The sequence below is a fragment of the Zonotrichia leucophrys genome, chromosome 2 (genome assembly GCF_028769735.1).
Source record: "Zonotrichia leucophrys gambelii isolate GWCS_2022_RI chromosome 2, RI_Zleu_2.0, whole genome shotgun sequence".
Lineage (NCBI taxonomy): Eukaryota > Metazoa > Chordata > Aves > Passeriformes > Passerellidae > Zonotrichia > Zonotrichia leucophrys.
Genome location: NC_088171.1, coordinates 34,146,137 through 34,171,769, shown reverse-complemented (window position 1 = coordinate 34,171,769; position 25,633 = coordinate 34,146,137). Strand labels below are relative to the sequence as shown.

General features: G+C 41.6%; 1 protein-coding gene across 1 annotated transcript; it reads right to left on the bottom strand.

Moving 5' to 3' along the window:
- Positions 1 to 2,720: 2,720 nt before the first annotated feature.
- NFE2L3 (NFE2 like bZIP transcription factor 3) lies at positions 2,721 to 19,986 on the bottom strand. The gene is made up of 4 exons (XM_064704506.1): positions 19,854 to 19,986; positions 7,366 to 7,470; positions 6,427 to 6,510; positions 2,721 to 4,074 (listed from the first exon to the last, which is right to left on the bottom strand). Exons 1-4 carry the CDS (start codon positions 19,860 to 19,862, stop codon positions 2,863 to 2,865), a joined length of 1,410 nt encoding a protein of 469 aa, XP_064560576.1. The 5' UTR covers positions 19,863 to 19,986; the 3' UTR covers positions 2,721 to 2,862.
- Between the last annotated feature and the right edge of the window lie 5,647 nt (positions 19,987 to 25,633).

The following is a 25,633-nucleotide window of genomic DNA, read 5'->3' as shown; positions in this document are numbered from 1 at the left end:
TTCAATTCTGTAGTGTCTCTGTTTTGGTATAGAGGTTGCAGATATGGCCTAAGGCCAGTACATAAAGTGCATTAAAAGCTTCAGTTGGCTAGCCTAACCACACATCATTTAAGGACATGGAAATATAAAGCATAGCCAAGACCAGGCCATGTTTGGGAATTTTCATTTAGTGTGGATTTATTTGTGTGTCTGTCTGTTTGGAATTTTATTTTTAACACAGGCTAGTTGCAGAAAGGGAAGACACTTCAAATGAGTGTCTACAATTAAAAACAGGACATCAGTCCGAATTCCACCTCTTGTTTTGTCCTGTGGGCAGGTATTTGATGGTTAAAAAAAAATACACATCCAGACATAAAGTTCATTGTATCATCACTAGTGTTGCAGTCTGCCCAAAATCAGTATTTCCATTTTTTGTAGTAGAGTTGCTTGGTGGGTTCTGAGGAACTGGGGGACTTACATCAACATTAAAGAAATACAGTTACTGGGCAATAATGACAGTTGAATTAGCTGAGGGCAGTTCATAATCCTTCACAATCTGCAAATTTACAAGGAAAGGAATGGTATTGGAGGTGATGTCTTAAATGGATCAGTTGGAGTAATTTGCTTTCCATTAGTATTGTGTTCTGAAAGGATTACAGTACACTTTATTTTTGGCATGCACCAAAATGTAACTGTGTAGCTGTTTCCCAGTTGGGTATATGCAATTATTCCATTAGCAGCTGGCCTTACAAAAATCCACAGAGCTCACCTGCCACTGCTACTGAAGGAGTGGGCACCAAAAAGTTTAGGCCTTTCTTTTTGTTTTCTTCCCTGTGTGAGGCCTTAAAGCAGAAATACTTGGCTTTCTGGATTTCTCAGTTGTGAGCCTAATGTAGTAGCTATGAGAATTTATGCACGTAGGCAGTGAAGTAGGTTTAAAGACCTTGTCCTGCAAAAAGTGAGTGCATGGATTTCAAAATGTTTATGTCATTTAATTGATTATGATCATGCTGATTTGAATATGCACTTCTTTTTTCCCCTACAACTAGAAATAAAGTTAACAATTCATCATATATATATATATGCAGGTTTTGGGTGGAGTTTGTGATGTTGCCAGTAGACAAATCCCATGTGAATACTGATTAGGATAGATATGTCTCACACTGATGCTTAACCAATAGCAAAAAATAGCATACCGTCAGTAATGAGACTTTCTGCTATGAATTTACACTTAGCAATGTGAGACTGTGGTGGAATCAATAAAGAGCACATGCACACATTTATTTAAAGAAATATTTTAATAGAAAATGCTGAGAAAATTGTTCAAACAGTCTGATTTCATTATTGATAATTCAGTGCACTTGGCACTATCTTAGGGCTCCCTTTTTAGAAAATATCACTTGATAGTATCAGTTTTGTTACAGATAAGTGCAAGTAGCCAACGTGACTTCCATGGTAGTGGCAGTTTGTTTCTTCAGCAGGTATAATTTGGCATTTAAGCTGGTATGTGGAGTTCTTACATGGTTGGTACAAGTGATTTTTTTATTGTACCTGAATGTAAGTTTGTTCCATTGTCATCGTGCCATGACCAATGAGAACTTTTTAAATACCATTTTTATGTGTTTTAGTTATAAAATTAAGAAGTATTTGTTGTTATCTAGAAATCAATATTAGTAGTTACTTTCATAATAATATACCTCAACATTCTTTCCTTATCATTCATTACAGGCCTTTTAGGCCATCTCTCTTGCAGACCTTTTTCAGGCTGTAAAACACTAAGGATAGATGTTGTAAGTATGTGGGTGAATAAAACTTCTCCTTTCTAATAGCACAAATAAATGTCAAACAAGAAACTCTTCATTTGGAGCACTATCAGAGTGTAACCTCAAAATTACAAGTATAGATAAACAGTCATTTGGTTCAACTTATTTTAAAGACTAAGTAAAATGTATATTTTAAAAAATTAAATCTGGAACATTAAAAACACTTAAAAATACCAGTTTAAAAAGCCACAGAGAAAAACTCAAGTATTTCTTGAGGAAGGTGTCAAAATGGGAGGAAAACAGAAGGCACACAAATAAATATCACAGTCACTAGGAAACAGAACAGAAACTCCTTCATCATTGGTCATTTCTGTGGAAGAAAATTGAAAATTATTTAGTTGCAGAGGATGAAGGTAAGAAAATATTGAATCAGACACTATTTTTCAGCATGTTTGCAGGTTGAGTGTATGAGTTGTAAAATTAAGTGGCAGGCTATCTTTGCTTGGAGTTACGATGCTGAAAGTAGTGAGGAAAAATGCAGTAGCCTCCTGGGCTGCTCTCCTCAAAGGAAAACCAGGAAAAGCAGAACTGTTCTGAATAAATGCAAAGCATGCAGTTATCTCTTGAGCTTATGTAAATTCACAGTGAGTTTAAGCTGAAGATGCACTAGAACTATAATTTTTCTTTCAGTGCTAGAGAATAAAATAAGATCATTTCCTGTATAAAGAGTCAAGTATTCAAGACCAAAACATTTTCTTGCATGTGTAACATTGATCCAAAGCTGATTTCATCTCTCACAGGTGTTCTCCCCTCTGGCCCCCATTACCAGTAACTAAATTCCTAGTTTTAACATAGGTCTATAAAGCTACACTACACTGATGGTCTAGCTCCTTTAATTCTCTAAATAAAACTAAACAGATTTCCTCATCCGGAAGCCTCAGCTCACGGACCTTCTAACAAATCACAGCTGGTTGGGTTTGCCAGACTCCTCAACATAGTGTTTCTCCTCAAGTGTAGGTTGTGTTTAAACTGCTGTAATCACTGACCTTTAGTTGTCACACAAGTACTGTTATCAACCTTTCAGGCAAAATAAAGGTGATTTAGGTGATCTCCAGTCATCTTACTTTTGTTTCTGCTCTTTTCTGTTATCTTGTTTCTGTTCAGATTTGGCCAAGTGCTTGGGTATTATGAAAACACTACCATTGCTACTGCAGTGAATGACATACTGGCATGGGTTAACAGGTCTACCCTGGTCATCCCTCAGTCTACTGAAAATGTCATGGTACAAGTTGTTTAATTTTTGCTTTATCTGGTTGATTAATTTGCTACACTGGGAGTGCTCCTTTTTAAGGCTCTCCTTTTGTGTTTGGAGATTACACACATCTTCTTCCAAGTTAAGAATTGCGTTCAGTTTGCGTTTACGACATTTTTGCGCAGCTACCTTGTTTTTTCCTCTTCGCCTGATGTCACGTAGAAGTGATACCTGAGTTTCTGTCAGCTGGTTCTTTGCTAGCATGGTGTTGAAAGAGTCAACAGACATGCTCACAATTTCCTCCACTGAAAATGGTATTCTCAGAGCTTTTGCACGCCACTCATCTCTGCTCCGGTTTGCAGCAATAGAATTATGGCACCTCTCCTTCACTTCGTTTGATTTCTTCATCCACATCTGTTGATAATACTCTGGAGTGGATGCTGCTTGAGTTGGCAGCTGATTGTAAGTGTGATTATGAAGAAACTGCTGAAGCATGGCTTCTGTAGAACACTCTGCAACACCTGGATATTCCACATGGCTGTGCTTAATGTTTTCTTGGCAAAGGCCACCAACAGCTCCTAAGCCGTGCACAGGAGCAGATTTAACACCGCTGCTGTACCCAACAGAACCTTCACAGCAGACTGAATAAGAGGTGGTGCTGTGATTTGAATTCAAAGGTAGTCCTGAATCTGAGCCAGGCTCTTCAAAGATCTGAGAAACTTCTATAGGACTAAAGCCTTCCTCCAAAGCCAAAGACATGAGCTTAATTTCATCAAAATTATCATCATGGGCTGTTAGATTTCTAAGATCAGCAGCCGAAAACAGCCCTGTCAAATTTGACCCATGAAATTGTGATTCTGGATTTGTGATATCAGTGCTTGATTGAGGGAAAAACTCTTGCCTTTGTAAGTGTCTTGGTTTTGAATTTAATTGAGTGGGGTAGTCTGTTCTTAGTAGTATGGCATCAGGAGGACTGAAACTGTTGTGAAGTGTCTGGGTCAAGTTTATATTGTGGTGTGAGGATGATGGGTCTTGGCCTCTACTAGAAGTAGCAACTTGTGTATCTTCCAGTAAGTTCACCTAAAAGATGAAGGGGGAAAAAATGAGATCTTTCATAAAACAAATGCTTCTATATCCCCTGCCTAAACAGTCACGAACATTTTTTAACATTCCACTACTTTATTCTATTAAAGCCAAATTTTTGTATGTTAAACTCTTCTTCTAGCTATTTGGAATGCTGTTTCCCATCTGTATAAAGCATAATCTGTATTGGGATATGGCAAAAGGAGGAAGGAAGAGTGAGTGCAGAAGTGACTGAAGGAATGGGAGAAGGACTTGCAAAGGACCTATTAGGGTTGAGAGGGAAGAACAGGACTCTTGCTGAGTGTACAAACTGTGGCCTATGTGTTCTGTCTGATCTGATCTAAGAAAAATGTCCTGCTGGGAGGAGTGGTCATGACCCTTTCCCCTGGCAGTGGTGTTGATGATTCAAGGGTGAGCTGGTTCAAGGTGCTACACTGTTAAAAACCAAACTTTTTAAAGAAGATAAATAGCTCATCTGCAGAAGTTAACCAGTAAGGACAACACTGGAGAAAAGAGTGGAAACAGGAATATTAAGTCTGTGCTTCTGCAGTCTCACTACTTATTTCACAGTTTATGAAGCTTTCAGGCCTGTGAGGTGCCACATTTGGTTTAGTTCCATTTAACTGAAGTCTACTGCATCCAAAATTCAGCTGAACTGTTTTACTGATCAGTTTGGAGGTAACATCTCCCCACCAAGTCACACCTTTTGTGGATGTCTTGACTTTAAATTACTACTCAGGGTTTTTTTACAAAGCCAAAGCTGATATGTGATGCCTCAGCCCTGATGTTCAAACAATAAAGAGGACCGGTAATGCTGTAGTAGCACTAAGGCCCACCTTTTGAGGACCTGAGTTAGAGTTGCTGGGTCTCAGAAGCACAAAGGCAGAGGAGTCATGAACTAGATCAGTACAAAGTACTTGAGAATGTAAATACATCAAGTAGGAAGTGTACAGGATTCCTCCATAGCTGAGTGTCCTTACTGTGTTTCAGGAAAGAACCTTCTGATTGCCATTCAGTGAACATTTAAAAAGCACTTTTCACAGGGAAAGAATGATGTACCATAAGGACCAGAACATCTTAGGTTCCCTATTATGCTTACTGGGAGCTCAGGCAACAAGAAGGTGGTCTTGCCTTATTTCTGCTAGGGAGTTACCTTGTACCAGACCACCTGCAGTCTGTGGGATAGAGATGCTATTTTCAACTAATCCTTTGAAAAGAATGATTTTTAGAAAGTCAGCTACCAAAAAACTCCACTCACTGTAAAGACTTGATACTTAGCAGAAACAATCAATCCAAATTCAACAGATAGATTGTCACAAGATGGCAGTGCATTGATAATGTTAAATAAAATATGCAATGTGTTACTGTGTATTGTAACAGCTGTGTAAAGGCTGCAGCCAAATTCCTTTCAAATTCTGAGAACAGAGAAAACTTAAACTGATGAACTTCTACATCTCATTAGTGTGCAATCCATTTCCAGAGCTGAACAGAAGAGGAGGCTAATTTATGGCCTAGAAGGTACTATCCAAGCTAGAGATTCCCAAAACCAGATAAGCATGGAGTTATATGGCAAACACTAATGACCCTGGAAGAGGATCCTATGATGGGAAGTGTATATAAGATGCCCTTAAAGTATTACAAAAGAGGAATGTAGGGAGTAGCTTTATGGTCAATAGTTGCAGCTATGAGCTGTGGGAGGAGGGGGAGACTTCAAGTAAGATAACAACTGGTTTTTATGAAGATGGGCACACAGAAAGTAAAATACAGTATCAGAAGGCCACAAGATTTAAAAATACAAAAAAACCCAAAACACTAAATGGGTTTACTGCTAATGCTGACAGACCTGATTTGCAGTGAAGATGATCTGTTGTTCTTGAGAGTAGCAACCCTGTAAGCACTTGACCCAGTATTTATGACAAATGTAATCCTTCACCACAAATACAATAAATAAATGTGTAATAAATTTAATAAATCAGCAATGCTCTACAGAAACACAGCAAGAGCTGCTGCATAAATACAAACTGGTATAAGGCTTTAGAAAGGCAACTATTAGTTGAACTAATTGAGTTGTCCAGTGGCTCCATCCATCTTTGAACACCAGATCACAGTAAAGACACAGCTCTTACACCAGACAAGTTGCTGGGGAAAACTTTTCAAGTAAAGCCAATGAGAGCTGCCGTAAAAGGTGGATAGTAGCATCTTTAGCAGTTTCAGGTAAGTTTTACTACATTGATTTGCCAATAAATTCCCAGAGTGGGTAGGGTAGGCTGTGGTGATTTTATTTGATAAAACAGAGTAATTGCTGACTGCATTCAAATCTATTTGAAATACCTGTATTATCTCATTTACCTCTAGCATGTTTTCCACCTGCGATGACAGAAGCTGTAAATAGCCCTCTAAGGAGAGAATGGAATCTACATTGTTGCTGTTGCTCTGTGACAAAAAGAGAAACATGGTGTAAGGCACAGTTATTTCACCTGAAAGGAGGTACAAATCAAAGTATGAGAGGAAACAGAGCACAGTGCAACACTGCTGCTGACCCCACCATCAAGTCTTCATCCTGACGGGAGATGAGATGTTACTAGAATGAGCAGATCAGCTCCATGGCCTGAGCATCCCTACTCTGCCCACAACAGCAGAACTGGGCTCTCCTCTGAAGCTGTACCTCCCCACCAGCATGGAAAAATCAGGTATTTTTTCAAAGCCAAGCTCTCAGGGGAGTGGCAAACAGAGAGGCTGGCAAGACACCTCGATCAGACGTTCTCAGCTCTCACAAGGTCTCAAAAAAATTAAGTGCTCTTTTCATTGCAGCTTTTAGAGAGAGCAGAACTGAAGAGTTCAGCACCCCAAATGTAATTCTACATCTGAGCATCAAGCTTTATATAAATTGTGAGAGCAGTATAATTTAGCATCCATGTCTCCAGTGTTTGTACGCAAAAACATCCTCACCCACAAACACAACACCTTCATAACAGAGAAAATAAACCCAAATTAAAAAATAATTAGTTGCAAGTGTTTTCTGTAAACCTCTGAATATTTCAACTACTCAAAAAATAGTGAGGGATTGAGGGAAGGAGGCAATTTTCAAAAAGGTATACAAGGGCATCATTCACAAAGCACTGTCTGAAGTGAGCATTTCTTTCCTGCCCTGGCAAGGAACATTTCAAATTAAAAGAGGAAATAAATTATTCCTTTCAAAACTTTTCACTACTATTTATCTTAGTGATAAGTTCTGTATCCTCCCTCACTTCTTCAGTTTTCTCTTCTTCCCTTTTTTTTATCACTTACTTGATTTTTGTCTTTCTCCTCTTGTTCTTGTAGTTCCAGCTGATCCTCTCCTGGAGGTGGACAGCAGTCATCCAAAGCTCCCTGACATGCTTTCAGGTCAACATCCTGAAGACACAAATAAAACAGTTCTATTACACAGCATGCTCTCAAAATTCATCTTTAAAAGGCACTTTTTTCTCTTCCAGTGATAGCATTCCAAATAAAATATGCACTGAACGGGTCATGTGGATGAACTGAGTGTGTAGACTTTGGGGGCAGAATAAGACCAGTGTCAGTTCAGGGGTGCAGCCACCACCTCTTGGTTTGGTGCCCACGCATTGAACCCATCTGCAGTAGAAATGGACACTGGAAACAAATTCCTCTAAACCAGACAAAGAACCACAATGTAATTTCATGAAAATTGTGGATTATCAGTGTCTTTTGGAGGTCATTTTACAACAACATATCCAAGCCAGATAGATACTCGTTGACAGAATCATAAAGCAGCAATTATATATAACCAGTTGGCAAAATCCCTTGCTTACCTGCATTGTAACAGCAACTCTGTTTCCCATCACTTCCATGTAGACATTGCCCATTTTCATTTATCCAAGTGTACCCATTTTCATTTATCGAAGTGATGGAGTTTTTTAATCTCTAGTGATGAGACTGTTCAAATTTAGGGGCCTCAGTAGCAATTTTCAAATATAAAAAAAATAAGTTTTATTTTATTTATATTCGTATCATCAGACTTCTTCATTGTTTATTATATAGGGCTGGAGTATTGCTGTAGTAAGAAGGAATCAGTGCTAATTCCTATTTTTTAAAAGTGTGTATTTATATTTTTAAATAGTTTTACATTTCAGCTTTTGCAGGGCAAGTCTGTATTATTAAAATGTGAAACTCAGAGGAGTAGCAGCCAGGAAACCAAGTGGCCACACTGCATTAGTTCCAGGTATTTCCAGAAAAATGCTGTGGCAGGAGCAGTAAAGACAAGTTTTCAACAGCAGCAAAGATAATGAGATAGAGTTCAGTTCTAAAAATCTCAGCAAACAATTTACTTTACAGGTTTGTTATGAAAGCATAAACTACATAAAACCTGCAGTTGTAATAGTCATCAAAACATATAAAAGTTTTTAAGTTGTTCCTTCATACAAAACACATTAAAAAGTAAATATAAAAAGTTGAAAAACAGGACTCTGGAGAAAAATTAAATATAACTTTACAAATTAACATTATTTTCAGTTTTGTACATTCTATTTAAATATTTAAAAATATGAAAACTAATTTCATTTTAAACTAATTTTGTTTCTTTGCTTTCATTTTTCTGTGCTTTCTTTTCAAGACTGGAAGCTTTATAAACAGCCATTTGTAAAAACAGAGCTACAGGGCACTCATCTGTCATTCTGATGTAGGAATGAAGAGTTTCCTTCAGTGATGCCTAACACAGTTTCTACTCATTAGAAATTATATTCCAATACATTAATGTCTTCTTTGTCAGCTGCATCTGGAAACGACCAGATGATTTTTTTTATTGCAAAATATGAGAAAACAAATTTGCTTGCCTAAAACCAGATATACACACATACAAAAAACAGTAACAAGGAAACAAACCTCCTAACCAACAGTTTTCTCTATGTAGTTGAACAGGAGAGGGCATTTACTACACAAGACACTGAGAACATGTCAAGCAGTTACTTGCAAACACTTAAATGAGTCCAATGGAGCAGATCACAGGCATGAGGTTAGTCCCATACCTATGTGCCTGCAAGATCAGGGCTAGGCTTTAATTTTACAGAGAACCAACCTAATACTTGTCAAATTCATGTGACCTGTTAATATTCTAAATTAATAAAATGCAGGATCATCAAAAGTGAGTTAGAAGTCAAGGACAATTTCAATTAAGACCTTAAGCAGCTCCTCTGGAGCCAAGTGGCCTGGAAAGCTGCTGCTGTGGCAGAGCATTCAGCTCCTGGATAACACAGCAAATTCATTACTCTACTGGCTGCAGAAGAGGCAAATGCAGGAAATAGTTAGAAATGTGGTATCTATAATGTGATGCCTCTAAAAACCAACTGCAAGCACTGGGCTCGTATACAGAAGGTATATGAGTCACAAACTTTTAAAATTTGTCACTCCTTTTAAAATTTCCAGGGGTATAAACCTATTCCTCTGCCAGGGCAAAGAAAAGCTTGGGGAAGCCTTGGGAAGAGCACATGGTGTGTCCTACAGATCATTAAAAATCCTCACAGTTCAACTTTCTTAAGGTGGAAATCTGACTGCAGAGGATGCTGGTCTGCTGAAGTCTACTGTCATGGACATAGTTTATGAAAAATCCTTTCCTTAGGATTTTTCCTCCTGAGAAGCTGAGAGGCCTCAGGAACAAAATGTAAACATTGATTATCTGCTGGATCTTTGACTGGCCCATGTTGGATGTTTCTAATTAATGGCCAATCACAGCCAGCTGGCTTGGACTCTCTGTCTGAGACACAAGCCTTTGTTATCATTCTTTCTTGTTCTGTTCTTAGCTAGCCTTTTGATGAAATCCTTTCTTCTTTATTCTTTTAGTATAGTTTTAATATAATATGTATCATAAAATAATAAATCAAGCCTTCTGAAACACGGAGTCAGATCCTTGTCTCTTCCCTCATCCTGGGACCCCTGTGAACACCGTCACAGTCTACAATGGAGATGATGCTTCCCCAAATCACTGTGAGGACAACTGAATTTCTGATGTACCTGATGGGACATCTCCTTTCTGAAGGGAAACCAGATGCCCCTGAAACTCACAGAAATTTGTGACAACTGGCTTGTATTAATTTCCCCAAGATGTCAAAGACAACTGAATCTTCAAGTCTTTTCTTGTCAGTATATAAAACTCCTGGCTGCTAAGGAAATGGAGAATATTTCCAACTACAAATTTTGGAATTTATCTGGAGTCTACATTAATTTTTACGTTATCTTTTAGGAAAAAAATATATATCTATTTTCTCTACTCAGACATAGATGGTGTCATGGTACCCACAGTTTCCAGGCTGAGAGCCACCAACTGCACTACAGGATCACAAACCATTTTGCCTAAAGGACTCTTGGCCTTAAGCACAAATGGAGGTCAGAATGCCCCTCTGATCTTTGCACGGAGCTCCTGCTGACGTGGATGGAGCAGGGGTGCCAGTGGGGAAGGGTGGGAAGCAGGGTCTCACACTTGCACTCATGCCCATTCCCTGTGGCTTGCCAAAGGCAATGTGTCATCTCTTCTGAGTGAGCTTCAGGGTGCTGCACTGTGTGCCTCTGAAGATTAGTCTTACTAACACCATTTCTTCCTCCAGCAGATGGTATTAAAATATACTCATGGCTGTTCAGAGCAATTGTTACCACAATAAAATTTTCCATCCTTTGAAAAAACCTGTTTTCAGCACTACCAGAGCACTTGCTGAAGGATCCTGGCCCTGCAGCCAGGTTTTCACAACAGTGGTGGCATAGATAAAGCACACGTAAGTATTTCACATCACAAATTTTCACCTAGGGGATCATTTCAGCAAAACCCTCTATACAGCAATCAACCAGAACCTTTTTGCCTTCATTTCTCTGTTTTGGCTTTTCACAAAAATCCCCTGGATTATGCTGTTTTTTGCATAAACCAGGTATGCCCTGGTTTTTGCTTTATATTGCACTTTGCACCAGCTTATTAGTCTTCCTCAGTGATGAAGAATGACTGAACAGCACAGCTCAACAACAGAATGCTTCCTTCTTCTGACTGCAGGACTGTGGGGAGAATAGGAGGGGTCTCTCCCCAAGAAACAGCCACACTGTGTTTTTGAATAAGGCATTTCATTAAAGATACCTTAATTCTACAGACTGGATGTACATCTATTGACAGAAGTTTTATTACAGAGGATATTAATCTAGTGACAAGAAGGGTTAGGCATAGATACTATTTATTCAGCACTGTGCTGCCACATTCAGTTTCTGTCCTTCCCATCCTTATTTTGCAACAAGGGTAACAGAATAAACAGTAATAGAGCCACAGCAGTACCACTGAGCCCAGGAAATCAGGAAAGCACATGGTTATCTCTGTCTAGAGAAAAAGACTTAATTTTTGCTGATTGTAGAAGACTTAATAATACCATCAACTGCAGAAGCCTTTCCCTTTCTACCACTGGAGGGTGTGGAAGTTCCTGCCTCCATCAGTAGGCTGCTTCCAAATGGTAAATTGCAACCCTACCAGAGGGCAACCTTTGATTTGCATTTGGAAGGATTCTGTGCAAGCACAAAGCCAGAGAGCTACACTAAAATTCTCCTCATTAAATAATAATATAAAAATAAAATCCCAAGTATCTGAAATTTTCATCTTGCTCCTGCCACTTAAATTAAAGAACACAGTCTGAGACTGAATATGACATACCAAATTATCCACCAGCCTTGTATGTGGGAGGCTGGGCTCTAATCATGTACCTGCCCTTTCCCTAAGGTACAGCTCACCATAGCTCAGCTACAGGCTTCAGTTTATCAAAATGAGAAATAGTAGCTTATGTCAAATCTGCTACTTAAGGAGGGCCAAGAATCAATGTGGAAGGGAGAGAAGGCTACGGTTTTGTGGGTAGCCTGGCCTACACTTAATTGGAAGCATGCTGCCTGCTCCGGCAGGTTTCCAGAGTTCCTTACTCTATGTTAAAAATACAGCCGTGAGATTCCAATTAAGTAAATCACAGTATTGATCTCAGCATGAACTGGGTGTACTGTACATCAAACTTTCCTCCACATATCTCCTCCCCTTGCTTCCTACACTCATGCCTTATCTGCTATCCTTAAAAGAATGTACAGGTAGCAGAACCTGTAATGACACCAAAATACAAAAAGGTTTACTGTGGTGTATTGGATGGGTGAAGAAGATCCCTCTGAAGGAGCAGCAGAAAGCATAATAAATCTCTTTTCAGCTATTGATCTGTGTGCAGGTGGCATACAGGACTAGAACTACACAACCCAGGGCTACAAGTGCACAGAAATACCTGAACTAGCTCTGGAGTAACAGAAAGGGCTTGCAGGAAGAGAGCAGAGCAGACAGGGTGCCTTGCCTGTGTGCACAGAGAGCGCTGAGAGGCAGCGGGTACCTGCCCCTGCAAAGCAGTTTCACTGCAGTCACACTCACAGTTATCACTACAAATACCCCAGGGCTGGAGCAAAGGTACACAACCATAATTACCTGAAAAAGAACATTTTTATTTTAGTGCCGTTAACTTATGTATCCTGTTCATATGCTATCTTCTAATTACTCTACATTATGCTCTCTTTATTTTAGTTGTTAAGTTTTAAACTGCTCATTAATCTTCAAGATGGTTTTCTACAAACTTTTGTCCCTTCTCCATTACTAACTGCACTTTTCTGTGGAAGCAGCCCTCTCCTCATTATTAGCTGAAAAGATGTGGCACAGGCCTGGCACTCTTTGCCATGTTTTGAATAATTAAGTAGCATTTCCAGAATAGAATCATTAGAATGGTTTGTGTTGCAACAATCCTTTAAGTTTGCACAATACCAGCAGAAGTTAAGCAAAACAGTTTCTAGTAACATAACCAGTAGTAACCACTTTACTACTTGGTAGGATTAAATACAATTAATAATTAAATATAATTAGGTGTATCTGATATAATTCAGCTCTAATTGTAGTGATCTTGCTCTTTGCCTGTGTACTTTAAATATGTGATAATAATCTTACAAACTGATATCTACTTAATAGATAAGAAAAATAGAAAGAAAAATATTTCTTGTTGTTTCTCTATAAGCATAATAAATCCTAAAATATCCTTAAAACACCAGAACAGAAGAGTATGTTATTTTTTGAAATGCAGCTGGGGTTTAGGATGTGTGGAGGGTGAAATGGCGGATGGACACACCAAATATCAAAGTAACTTCCATGTTATATATGGCTAGACTTAAAAATGACAATAAACCATGCCAGGTAGGCAGTGCAACTGAGTTAATCAAATGGTTCATAGATGTGACTCCCAATGTGGCACCTGTCAAACATTTATGACCTATCTACTCTAAATCCCAGTAGTGCCATCTGGGCTGCAACCCAACACTGCCTGGGAGAGCCCTCCTGTGTGCTGCAGTGAGACGATAGCACCTCTCCAACCACATGCATTTCAGGGCTTTAGATAGCATGGGCCAGCTGTGTCAGCTAGTACAAAACCCACATTCTGTGTGCACTCTGTTCCAACACAAAATTAACACCAACCTACTCCCCAGATGGAGGCAGAGACAGGTACACGCTGAAGACACAGAGACTGACAGTGTTGTCATTGACTTCAATTCAAACATCAGTTTTCATGCTGAAAGTAGCTCAATAACCTCCTCAAAATGAGCTTTTAACACCACTTCTAACAAATACACCAAACAGGTGCACACTCCAGCCATTTGGTCCTGTGCAGATGTTTTTCACCAGAAACCGATTTCATTGTAATGACAGACAACATAAAGAATAGAAATTTTCAGCTTCCCTCGAAGTTGCTAAATAGAGCTTAAAGACTAAATAGCAAAATAGATAAAAGAACGCAAAAGTAGACACACAGGATGCTAAATACAGCTGGGACCAGTGGATAAAGAGATAATGAGGAATATATTGGCTTTTGTGGCAAAGCCACGCAGTAAGAATAGCGCATGCCCTAGGGCCAGTTCATCTGTCACACTGGGGGCACTCAGTGAGACCAGGGACTCCTCCAGACAACCCTCCAGGACCATAAAAGGGCTTCCAGTAAGAGGCACATGCATGCAAATTAGTTCTCAGAGAAGTGATGTTTATGTATTAGCTAGTACACTGTAGTGAATATGTATGGTCCTGGTGGGATAAATATCTTCTAGAGAAGTTTCACAATACGTTTGATTAGAGGAGATATTCTCTGGGTGTGTTCAGCACACTGAGAATAAAGAATGCCTGCTTTCTAATACTTGCAATTGTGTTTGAAAGTTTGTTTTCTGTCCAATTTCAGTATCAGTAAAGCATGCAACATCCCTGAGAGTAAACGTGATGAGGGTAATTAAATTTATTCAGTCACTATTTCTGACAGAGCACAGTAAAAAAAACCAAAAACAAAACAAACCCCATGTGAGCCCTCTCCCTCCTTCCTCCTGAAAAACAAACCACCCAAAACCAAACCCAAAATCTCTTTCTATGCCTCTGTCTCTGGTGCCCCAAGATGCTGTCTTTTGTGGTCAGTGAACTACCTGACATCAGGGCTCTGTAAGATATCTTCCTCCTTCCTGCTCTACCTTTACCACAGAGTGGTTGTACACCCTTATTGGCAGTAGTCAGTATTGAATAAAAACAAACTACCCAGGAACCCTTTTGGATAAAATTACCCTTTCAGATAAAACTTCGTCTGCAATTCAGTTCCAGATGTCCTCCTTTTGAGTCTTCCAGGCAAACATACTTTCTCAGGTATCCAGCTTATCCAACTCCCAGCTTTTCCAAGCTCCCAGCCTCTCTACAACACCAAATGCCTGCCAACTCACAGTTCTGAATAGGGAGCACTGCGAAAAGTCACAGTCTGACACCTCAGCTCCTCTAGGATTTGAGTATCTCCACCTTCCCTGTGACCTCACCTGTAATTCCTCTTCTAATTTCCACATTTACCACACTCTAATTCTCCCTTCTTTATGCCTGATATTCCCCTCATCTACTCCCTCCGGCACTTTTCATCCACCCCTGCACTGGCAATACCTTGGCCACTCTCCAGAGAGCAGGAAAAACCATCCCTGAACACTCCTTTGACCAGGCTTTTTCAAATCCTTGCAAGACTAAGTCTGAGGCTCTTCTCCTATGCCACCTCTTTCTGAAACACCATGAAGTCCTTCCCCCACCTCCTTAGGGTGAGTTCTGGCTATCAGGTAAGGGCCTGATCACAAGCAGGGACCCATCCCATTTATGTACTTCCAGATGTCTCTCCACAGCAATACTGCCATGTCCTACTGCTCAATGAATCCAAAAGAAAAAAGAAAATAATAATTTGAAATATGTTCTGTAAGTTAAGCACACAGCTTCAGTGGGAAGGTCTCAAATGGATTACAGAAACAGCCTTTGGAGACAAACCTCCAGAGAAAAGCCTTCCTGGTTCCTACGTAACTTTCACTTTACCAAACTTTGACACTCACCAAGAAAAAAAAAATAAATCCATAACTCAAATTATTCTCACTCAATATAAATACTTCAGATGGTGTTCAAAGTCTGAGACGGATTCCCCCCTTCCATAAAACTCTGCCTCTGATGTGTTCAAAGAACTGTGCTTGTATGAGGTTTTACACAATCTCATACTCAGTTTGACTCACACTGCCCTTTCTAAAAAGTAACATAGAGACAACAGTACAAATTATCCACTGTGCATCTTCTTCCTTAAATTTTGGAATTCATAAACACCAGCAATGTTATGCTGTTAATTATTACTTAGAGCAGGTGTTTAATCGAGCACAGGAATTCAGCTCTCGGGTGAAAGAATTCAGTACATTCAGATATAACAAACCTACTGGACTTGTGTGGGAGCAGAACCTTCCTTCTATGTCCCACCCTGAGCTGGAGCTCGTTTCACACGGAGTGCAATGACCTAGCACAGCAACTCCTGCTCTCATTCAGGTACTGCCTCTTCTGCTGGCATGGGCAGCATCACTGCCTGGGGTTCATGTGAGTTGGAAAGAACATTTTTACTGTGAGACTAACACAGTAAAAAAAGCTGAGAAAAAAAGCTGAAGAGCTACACAGTCCATTCTTGCTAATCTAAATATTCTCTCATGTGTATTCTGTAAAAGATAAAGAAACCACTGAGTTTTTAAACTCCCTTTCTTCAAATGTCTACATACATACATAAACACACTTGCACACACAGAAATACTGACATACAAAAAAGAAAGGGAAAAAAAATCACTGAATCAAGTAGAGCAATTCTGAATCCTTGCAAGACCTTCAGCTAAGACACTGCAGTGTGACAAGCTTCTTGGGACTTTCTTTGTTTGTTTCTACTACCTACACAGAGGACTGATGTCACCTCTTGCAGCACTGAGGCCTCCCATTTCCCCACACACAGTTTTCAAGGTGCTTTGAAAAATGTGCCTCATTCATTTTTCACATGGACTTAGGGCTTAGTGTAAGAGCTTTCAGAAGTGTTGCTGAGGCAGTGTTACACTGAGAAGCCCAAGGAAAATGCAGTTGGCAGAGTGGGGCACGGAATGTAACCCAAGTTATGTGCCTGCAGAAGGGCTCCTCTTTTCCCCACCAATATAAGACCCATACGGTGTCAGCTACATCTTTCCCCCACCTTCCCTTTCTATAGGCTCTTTCTGAGCTTAAAACTTCAAAATTCAAAATGTACACAGCCACACAGCGCCTCTAAATTTCAGTTTTAGTTTTCCTTAAAATAAGCTATGTCCTTGAGCAATCCAACTCAATACTTTACAAGAACATTGAGGAAAAATAAGCAGATATGCCCAACTTTACCTGACTAATTCAGTGTGGCCTACTCAATGTGACTTACTTGTATGAGCAGGTTTGAGTAGAAACAAAAAGAGTCAGGCATCCTGTTTTCAATAGGAGATGTTAGTATGCAAACAGGTGCTGAATATTAAGGAGCAAGTGGTGCTCCCATTATAAACCTGTTTGATTTTGTTTGTGTTCTTAAAAAGAACACAAACAAAATCAACCAGGACTGCAATCTCTTTTACCAGCAAACTGTGAAGAGAAAGACTACATGCAGCGCAAACACTGTTGGAACTGGGAAAATAAAAGTAGCATGAAAAATAATCATCCCAAAGAAAAGACCTGGCTCACTCTTAGGCTTTTTATCTGTTTCCTTAGCAAACATGCCCACTGGAGCCCAAACTCTTGGACTCAGGTGTTCTGCGAAGAGGTAGGGCCAGAATCACCACCTTTCATTACTACAGAAATGAATCCATTTCCTTGCATGAGCTGACGAATGTATTTCCAGTCACCCAAAGCAAATGTTTATTGTTTTTTTTCTTTTCCTCTAAACTCATGGTTCTCAGGGAGCTTAGTCTCAATCTTCAACATCCCTGAGAACAAAACCAACAAGCTGTGATTCTGCAGCTGACCCAGATCAGAACAGTGCAGAGGCACTAAACTAATACCCTAAGCCATAGGGCATATCTACCAACCCTGCTCTGACCTGCTGTAGGGGATGCAGGACAGGGCAGTATGCACAATGCAGAACTTGGCACAAAAAAACTTTTTTTAATGTAGTCTCTGTAGTGGTACGAACGCTTCTATCCCTGGTTCTGTTACACACATCCATCTAAGAAAATGAGTAGCAAGACACTGACTTAGTATGATTATTTTGTCCATTAAAGGATGTGTTTCAGAGGAAGTATATTTTGCTATTTTTATTACTAAAGCTATAAAATATTGTGGGGTTTACATTTCATCAGCAAGCCTATGCTTGATTACAGAAACAAACAGAATGAAATAGTTTGCTGGGAATGTAGTGAATACAAAGGTTAGGGCTGATCCCAGACTGCTGGGCAGCAAGCTGAGTGTAGGAACCCCCCTACCAACTTTACTCCTTGTCAAAGCCGAAGTGCTCAGGCTGTTCTAAGACTGCACATCATCTTAGCACAGGACAGTTTAAACCCCTGCAGTTTAGTATGCTTCAACAGCATGCCTTGGCCACCGAATTAATTTTCATCTGCAGTTGTCTTCAAGAGTAGTTTTAAGCACCAGATCTCAAAAGACAAGGACCAATAGCTTGCATTGTGTTGCCAGAAATGTTCTCACCAGGGACTGGAGGCCAATGAATACATTCAATCCAGGGATGGCTAAATCCAACTGCAAACTTTTCATGATGCCACACAATACCAAGAAGAAAAAACCCAATACTTCCCTCTGTTTACATAGACTTCTCATCCTGATCTACTGTGGATAAGAGAAATGCCAAAAATAGCTCAAATCTATGTTTACAAAAGGCAAATTGAAAGTTACAAATCAGCTGAACCACTCTGGAATCCATTATACTATTACAATAACGTTTTGACAACATAAGTAGACTCAGACAAAGCTACCAAATGTCACCTTGAAAACAAAAACCTACTTTTTGATCTGTGTTTCATGTTTTGGACCTGCCATGTGCTTCAAAAGACATCCAGTGGAAGTGACATGGGGGTTTCTAGACAGATGTCCCTTTATACATTATTTCAAGAACTGATTATCTTGCTCCAATCATTATTTCACTTAAATGCATTGTGGCAAAGAGAGAGGCCCAGAGCTACACTCAGCAAAGAAATGAATCATCTTCTCTTGACTTAAAAAGAGTCATCTCTTACAGTCAGGGTGTTGAAACTAGTTTTGCAACTACTTTACAAAAATAACCAAGTTAACACTTATATGGGGAAATAAGGAAAAAGAAAAAAAAATTTAAAAAGAAAAAGAAAATATATCATGTATGACAAATTAAACAATTGCCAGCTGATGCTGGTCCATTAATTCACAATAAGAACCAGCTATTCACAATTGTTCAAAACCAACTTGAAAAATGTTGGTAGTCAACTTGGTATTTCAAAATGTACTGAACATCAGAGTCACAAGCCCACCGTCTTGGCATTCCTGTGCCTTTTGTATCCACGAAGTGCACCACAAAAGTCCCAGACCATAAACTACGCAGGAAACAATGAAACTGTTCCCAACAGCGGTTTAACTGGGAAAAGCCAGCCCGGCAGCTGAGTGGCTTGGCTAATCTCGGGGCTGCAGCTGTGCACAGCTCCTCAGCTCGGTGCAGGACGGGGCCTCAGCGGGCACAAGGCGACACAAGCGCGGCAGGGGCTGCACGAGGCGCGAATAAACAGGGACACTGCCCAGCGCTGCTGGCTGCTTACTGCTCCACGGCGGGTTTGAAACTGCCGCGCTGATAACGGAGGGCAGATAAAGGGAGCCCGGAGGTTTGCCCTGGCACAGTGAGACCCTCTGCATGCCAGACGTGTTCCTGACAAACGTAGTTACCGCATTACTACGCACAGGTGCCCTGCGCCCAGGTGAGGGGCGCACCATGTGAAACATCTGGAGAAGCTGCGTTGCTGCAGATGCGTGATATTCCTGAGAAGCCTGTGTGCTGCCCACATGAAGAAGGCAGAGGCGATGCCGGAGGAAACGCCAAGCAGAACTGTCCGTCCTGGCCTTACCACCCCGCCGGCAGGTGCCAGCGGCGCTGGGGCCGGGCCGTGCCCGGTGCAGGGCAGCGCTGCGGGGCTGGCCCCGCTCGGTGCGGGAGGCTCCGCCAGCAGAGGCAGCGCGGGAGCCCGGCCCCGCCGCTGGGCGCTGTGCCTCCCGCCGCCCGGGACACGGGCAGCCCCGCACACCGCCGGAGGTGTGCATCCCTCCTGCCCGTCTTTTTTTTCTCTTTGTGGGACGGTGCCTGGCTCACAAAAGCGTTCTCCATCGCGTCCCCACCGCTCCCCCCACGGACACCCCAGACCGCCCCGCTCGGCCGAGGCGGCTGCGGGACCGCCCGCGCCTCACTTACCTCCGCCATGGGGCAGCCGCCTCGGCCGGGGCCGCCGCCGCCGCCTCATCCCGCTCCCGCGGCGGGGCGGGGCGCGGCTCCACCCGGGCGGGGCGGGCGGGGCCGGCAGCGGGCCGTGTGGGCTCCGGGGCTCGATGCCCTGTGGTTGCCCCGTGGCTGCCCGGCGCAGGCCCGCGGGGGCCGTGTGGGCTCGGCGGGACGCGGAGCGCAGCGCAAACCCGCCCCCCGCTCCCCTCACCGCCGCCGCACCGGCCCTGCCGCGGACGGGAGGCGGCGCCGGGGCGGGACGGGAGCGGGGACGGGAACGGGAGCGGGGACACCGCGGGCACGGGATCCCACCTGTGTGCTGGGGGTTCCTGCGTGCCGCGGGCAACAGCGTGCGGTTGCTGAAGCGAGCTGGAAATAAGGGAGATGAGTTACAAGGGGCAGTAGCCGGGAGGAAATAAAAGAAAAAAAATTAAAAGCTGAGGGATTCTCCACAGCCCCCGTCAACAGAATCTCCAAGTAAAGTTATAGGATGCAGATACAGGTTTTAACTACAGTGAACCTGCTGCTGAAGCATCTCTTCAGTGCCCTTTCTTCCCCACCTATTGAACTGCATTTTCCTCGGCACATCTACTCAGCACTACAGGAACTTTCACACATGCTGGAGATACATTTCCAGTTGTGTTCTCTCTGTCCTCTGAAAAGGTCTCTTATCACTTCTCATCACTTCTACTTATCTGAGTGTTTCAGACTTGTTTTGGCATTAGCAAAGCGTTGGGCTGCTCGGGCAGACCCTGAAAGTGTCACTTCTCCAGTGATAACTCTGTGTGTAACGGGTGCAGTTGCTCAATTCCGCTGTTATCACGGACGACATTTCCCTTTTTCTGCGGGCTCCTGTGTGATGCCAAGCAATGAGTGTATTACAGTGTCCCTAACGTTTTATTGCACAACTTGTTTCTTGAATTCTAACGAAGTAACAGTTTGCTTTTAAAACATCTAGAGTACTGAAATAGGATACAGTCTTCCATTGCCATTTTTTGGGGGGGCTTTTTTTTTTTTTTGTGGCATTTGTGTTTGTTTTTGTTTGGTTGGTTTGGGGTTTTGTTTTGTTTTTGGTTTTTTATTTTCTTTTGTTGTTGTTTGTTTTGTTTTGTTTTTGATGCCTGAGTGAGATCTCTGACTTTTTAAGTGGAAGTAACATTGATTTTGCTGTGGGAAAAATAAATTCTATATGTGCTAAGGTAAATATATTTGCAATCATGGTTCACTGCATAAAAGCCAAGACAGCCAGCCACAAGTCTTTATATTCCACATTATGTTCCACATTATGTATTGGTGTTAAACTTTTATTTTGGCGGTGGGAGGGGGGTGGTTATCATGGTCAAAATCTCTGCACATAATTTTTATGTTTCTAGATCAAGTCTTGTGATTATAAAAAATATATGACAATTGAAGAATTTCAATTTCCCTGTAGAATTTCTTGCAAGAGACAGAGAAGGAACTTGGCACATCCCACTCCCCAAGGGAGACAAGAGCCTCTTTGTGGCCACTGCAGGCCACTGCAGGGATATCCATGAAACAGGCTTGTTCAATCGATTAGTCTTCAACAAGTGTTCAAAATGTTTAATAGAAGCTCTGAACTGTTACTGTTGCTTTTGGCTGCTAGGTTTTCATCTCAACTGAGTTTTAAATCACGGTCCTTACGACACTCAGCAACACACACAGGCCACTAGAGAAGGACTGAAACCTGAGGCTGGCCCAGATGCCTAAAACTGGGGATAACCTTCACTCAGAAGACATTCCATGGCGGCAGATTTAGGGATTCTCTTGCTCCCAGTATTCAGAACTTTAAAATCCTGTCCTGAAATAGTGATGAGCAAGTGTGTGCTCAGTTAGGACTGTCCTGCAGAGAGGGCATTGGTGTCAGAGAGCTCTTGTGTGCCCTCTCCCAAAAATTTCTGTGACTATTTTGCACATCAGACGCCGTCTACATAGACAATCAGCCCTTCCTCCTGATCTGCAAAGTCAGTACTCTTTCTATGCATCTTTACTAAGAAATCAATTGCAAAGACCATTACAATGTCATAGCCATGATTGTCATAGCCTTTTAGAATGACCCCCTTAAACAAGACACTTCCCCAAACCTCTTAGTCAAGTTCAGCACAACAGCACATATGACAATTTACACCAGTTTAGCCTGCTCTGGCAGCTCTTGCTGAGGGAAAAGAGATAATTGGCTTCCCTGTGTCTGACTAAAAGCTTGATCTGAGCCTGTGAACAATCACAGAATCATAGAAAATGCTGAGTTGGAAGAGACCCATCAGGATCATCGAGTCCAGCCCTGGTCCTGCACAGGACACCCCAAGAGTCACACCATGCGCCTGAGAGTGTGACTGTCCAAAAACTTCTTGAACTCAGATGGGCTCAGTGACCATTTCCCTGGGGAGCTTGTTCCAGTGTCCAGTCCCCTCTGGGTGAAAAGCTTCTGCCTGGTATCCAACCTAAACCTCCCCTGACTCAACTTTGTGTAATGTCCTTGAATCCCATCACTGGTCACGAGAGTGAAGAGATCAGTGTCTGTTCCTCTCTTCCCCTTGTGAGGATGGTGGAGACCACAGTGAGGTCTCCCCTCAGTCTCCTCTTTCTGAACAAACCAAGTGACCTCCTCATAAGACTTCCCCTCCAGACCCTTCTCTATCCTCCTGGCCCTTGTTTGACACTCTCTGATACCATAATGGGTTTTTCGTGTTGTTGTGCTGAAAACTGGCCCCAGAACTCAAGGTGAGGTTGCCCTGGAGCAGAGCAGAGTGGGACAACTCCCTTCCTTGTCCATCTGGGGATGCTGTGCCTGATGTGCCAGCCAGGACATGGCTGGCCCTCCTGGCTGCCTGGTTTACATAAAAATGAAAGCTGCCTTCTCCTTCTTTGCCTCCGTTTGCAATGTTGTAACTTCTCAGTGTTTCTCATGAGTGACTCAAATGAAATGGAAGTTGATCCCTACGACATGTGGTCCCCTACACTTGTCTCTGCATACAGGAAAGCTGGACACTCAGCCCAGGTAAGTGCCACAATGGTTTTCAAGACTCCTGTTATGAATTCCTAGAGAGCAAAGAGTGTATCTATGTTCATGTATGGTGCTGCAGGTGATTACATCCCAGCTGTTTACAGCCTCCTCAGGGCATCTGTAGTCATTAATTCCAGAGAAATCTTTCAGTAGTTTCAAGTACTCAGGCTAACATTCAGTGAATCTAGTAAATAACTGGGTTTTGTTTTTCCTTATGCTAAACTCTGATAATTTATTTAGTTCAATAACACATCAGCAAAGTTGCTCGCATATGACATGTCATACATAATTCTGGATTCTTTCAATTTATAAACCTACTTCTTGTGAAACATGCTTTTAATCAAGGTAACCTGTTTAGATAATCTTCTCTCAGGGAAGCATTAACATCAGCTTTAATGAACACATCAGCATGTGTTGCTCAACTGCTTGGTGTTGATTCTGCTGTGCTAGACTGGTCCCCACTGTGCATTTGTGCTTCATGCCAGTGTTGAAAAGCAGGGACAGGCTCTTCACCATCAGAGCATTTGCAGCAGAAGGCAAGTGAGGGAGTAGAAACCCTTGTGGCAGCTAATGCAAGTGTTAAGTTTGGACCCCTAGAGCAGGCAAGTACTGTCAATCACAAACGTACAAATGTCAAGAATTTGTTGTCTGGCTTTAGAATGTAATAGTTTTCCTACTTAATTTTCTGACTAATTTCTTACCATAACATTGTCACCGTGAGTGTGACCAAGTAACAGCAGCTTTATTACTTCCCTAACAGATGCCCCTGTTCTAGTTTCACTTTCATACTTTTTGTGTCACAGGAGATTCTACAACTGGTACTGGGTTTAACAATTCTCTCACAATCTGTGCATAAATGTTTTAAGTTATCAGTTTTTTGTTATTACCTAACAGTGTTAGCTATAAAACAAGTAGAAAAAAACCCCCCTTTGTTAATTTTGGTCAAAGTTTTGCTCTGTGCTTTGCAAAAAATTAATTCATTACAGATGTTTGTATGGGTAGTAAGAAAAAATAGCAAATGAATCTTCAGTGGCCAGGTCTGGCTTTTTCTGAGTCAAAAGGCACAAGCTGAGCGTGGACCTGGAACCCATTTTCTACACATCACATTTTATTGCTTTCACACACTCAAACTAGCTCTCCTTTATGTCAGATGCACAGATACAATACCAGTGAAATCTGTGTATAAATACCAGGCTGGATCATGTATCTTCCTATACTCTTACACAAATCCTTTGGAAGGACTCTGAAATAGCTGCATTAATGCTGCTGAGGCCATGGCTTATAGAGCTGGACACAGATCACGGGAGAGTGGCTTATGAAGTCCTCCTAAGCTGGTCTGTACACACACATGCTTTCATGTCTTGTCTCTGTTACACCGCCTTGCAAGGGATATAAGCAGATACAGATCTAAATCTGTCTGTCTATGTATGTATGTATGTATATATGTATGTGTCTATCATCTGTCTGTCTGTCTATCTATCATCTATCTATCTATCTATCTATCTATCTATCTATCTATCTATCTATCCTCAGGGATGTCAGCCATCAACACAGAAAGACCTTAAGTTCTAGATATTGAAAGAATAAAAAGTAAAAAGCTTTGTTCCCTGGACACTGAGCCACTCATTCACAGATTTAGCTAGTTAAGTATGAAACTGAAAATCACTTTCTTTTCACAGCCCACCCCCTAGATTCGAGCTGCCAAGTCTCCTTCTCCAAATGCTAACCCAAGCTGCCCCCCATGCTGGCACTCTGCCTATGCACAGCAGTCTCCCACAGGAAGGGATGGGTCCCGGTTTTCTCTTTTGACCCATACCATCCACCTACTTAGTGTTTTATCTCTGTACCATCTGGAGAACATAAAATGAATGTCAATTCCTTTCAAAACCATGGGAGGTATCATTTTTCCGCGTTGACATACAGTTCAAAACACAGCAGACATCCAACCTTCAACACTGCCTTTTTTAAGGGGTGCCTGGGTATGATCCAGCTCCCTCTCAATCCTCCCTAAGAGAGCCCATTTGTCCTGTCCCAGTAGCCTTAACTCTGGCAAATTCACTCTCTGGTTCTCTGTGACATCTTTTTGTTACATCAGTTGATCTCAATGCCCGAAGAGTTGGTGGCAGCCCTGGATAAATGGGCTTTGTGTGCATCTGTGCCTTGATGCTTTATTCCTTCTTCAGGAAGTAGCTGGGGACCAGCTGAGGCCGTAGCTCAGCAGGAATTCCTCCTACCAACACAGCCACAATGGCATGTGCCAGAGGAGAAGACAGCACTCGTGTACAGAAACACATTTGGAGTACAAGGCTAGTGAAAATAACAGTTGTAACCTGAGGAACGCTTGGCTTCTTCCTGGAGAGAGTGATAAGTAAGATGTGATTGATCCATATTCAAAAAAGAACCAAACACCAAAAGCCAAAAGACAGCAACAAAAAGCAGCAGGGACACTAGCTGAAAGCTAAGGAAAAGAAGATGGAATAAAAAAAATCCAAGAAGGAAATCCTTTAAACACTCTCAAACAGAACAAAATAGACTGAAATAGAGAAAATAAAATAATTTTATGTATGTGGCAGGAATGTGTTGGCTTTGTTTGGGAAGAGGACAGAAGTCATCATGCACTAAACTTGGTTAGCATTTGTCAGTAGAAAGAACTACATTTCCATTTCATTTTCAGCTGAAGCTATCACTTCCATAGTAGTGGCATCTGTGGAATCCAAGGATATAGGGTATG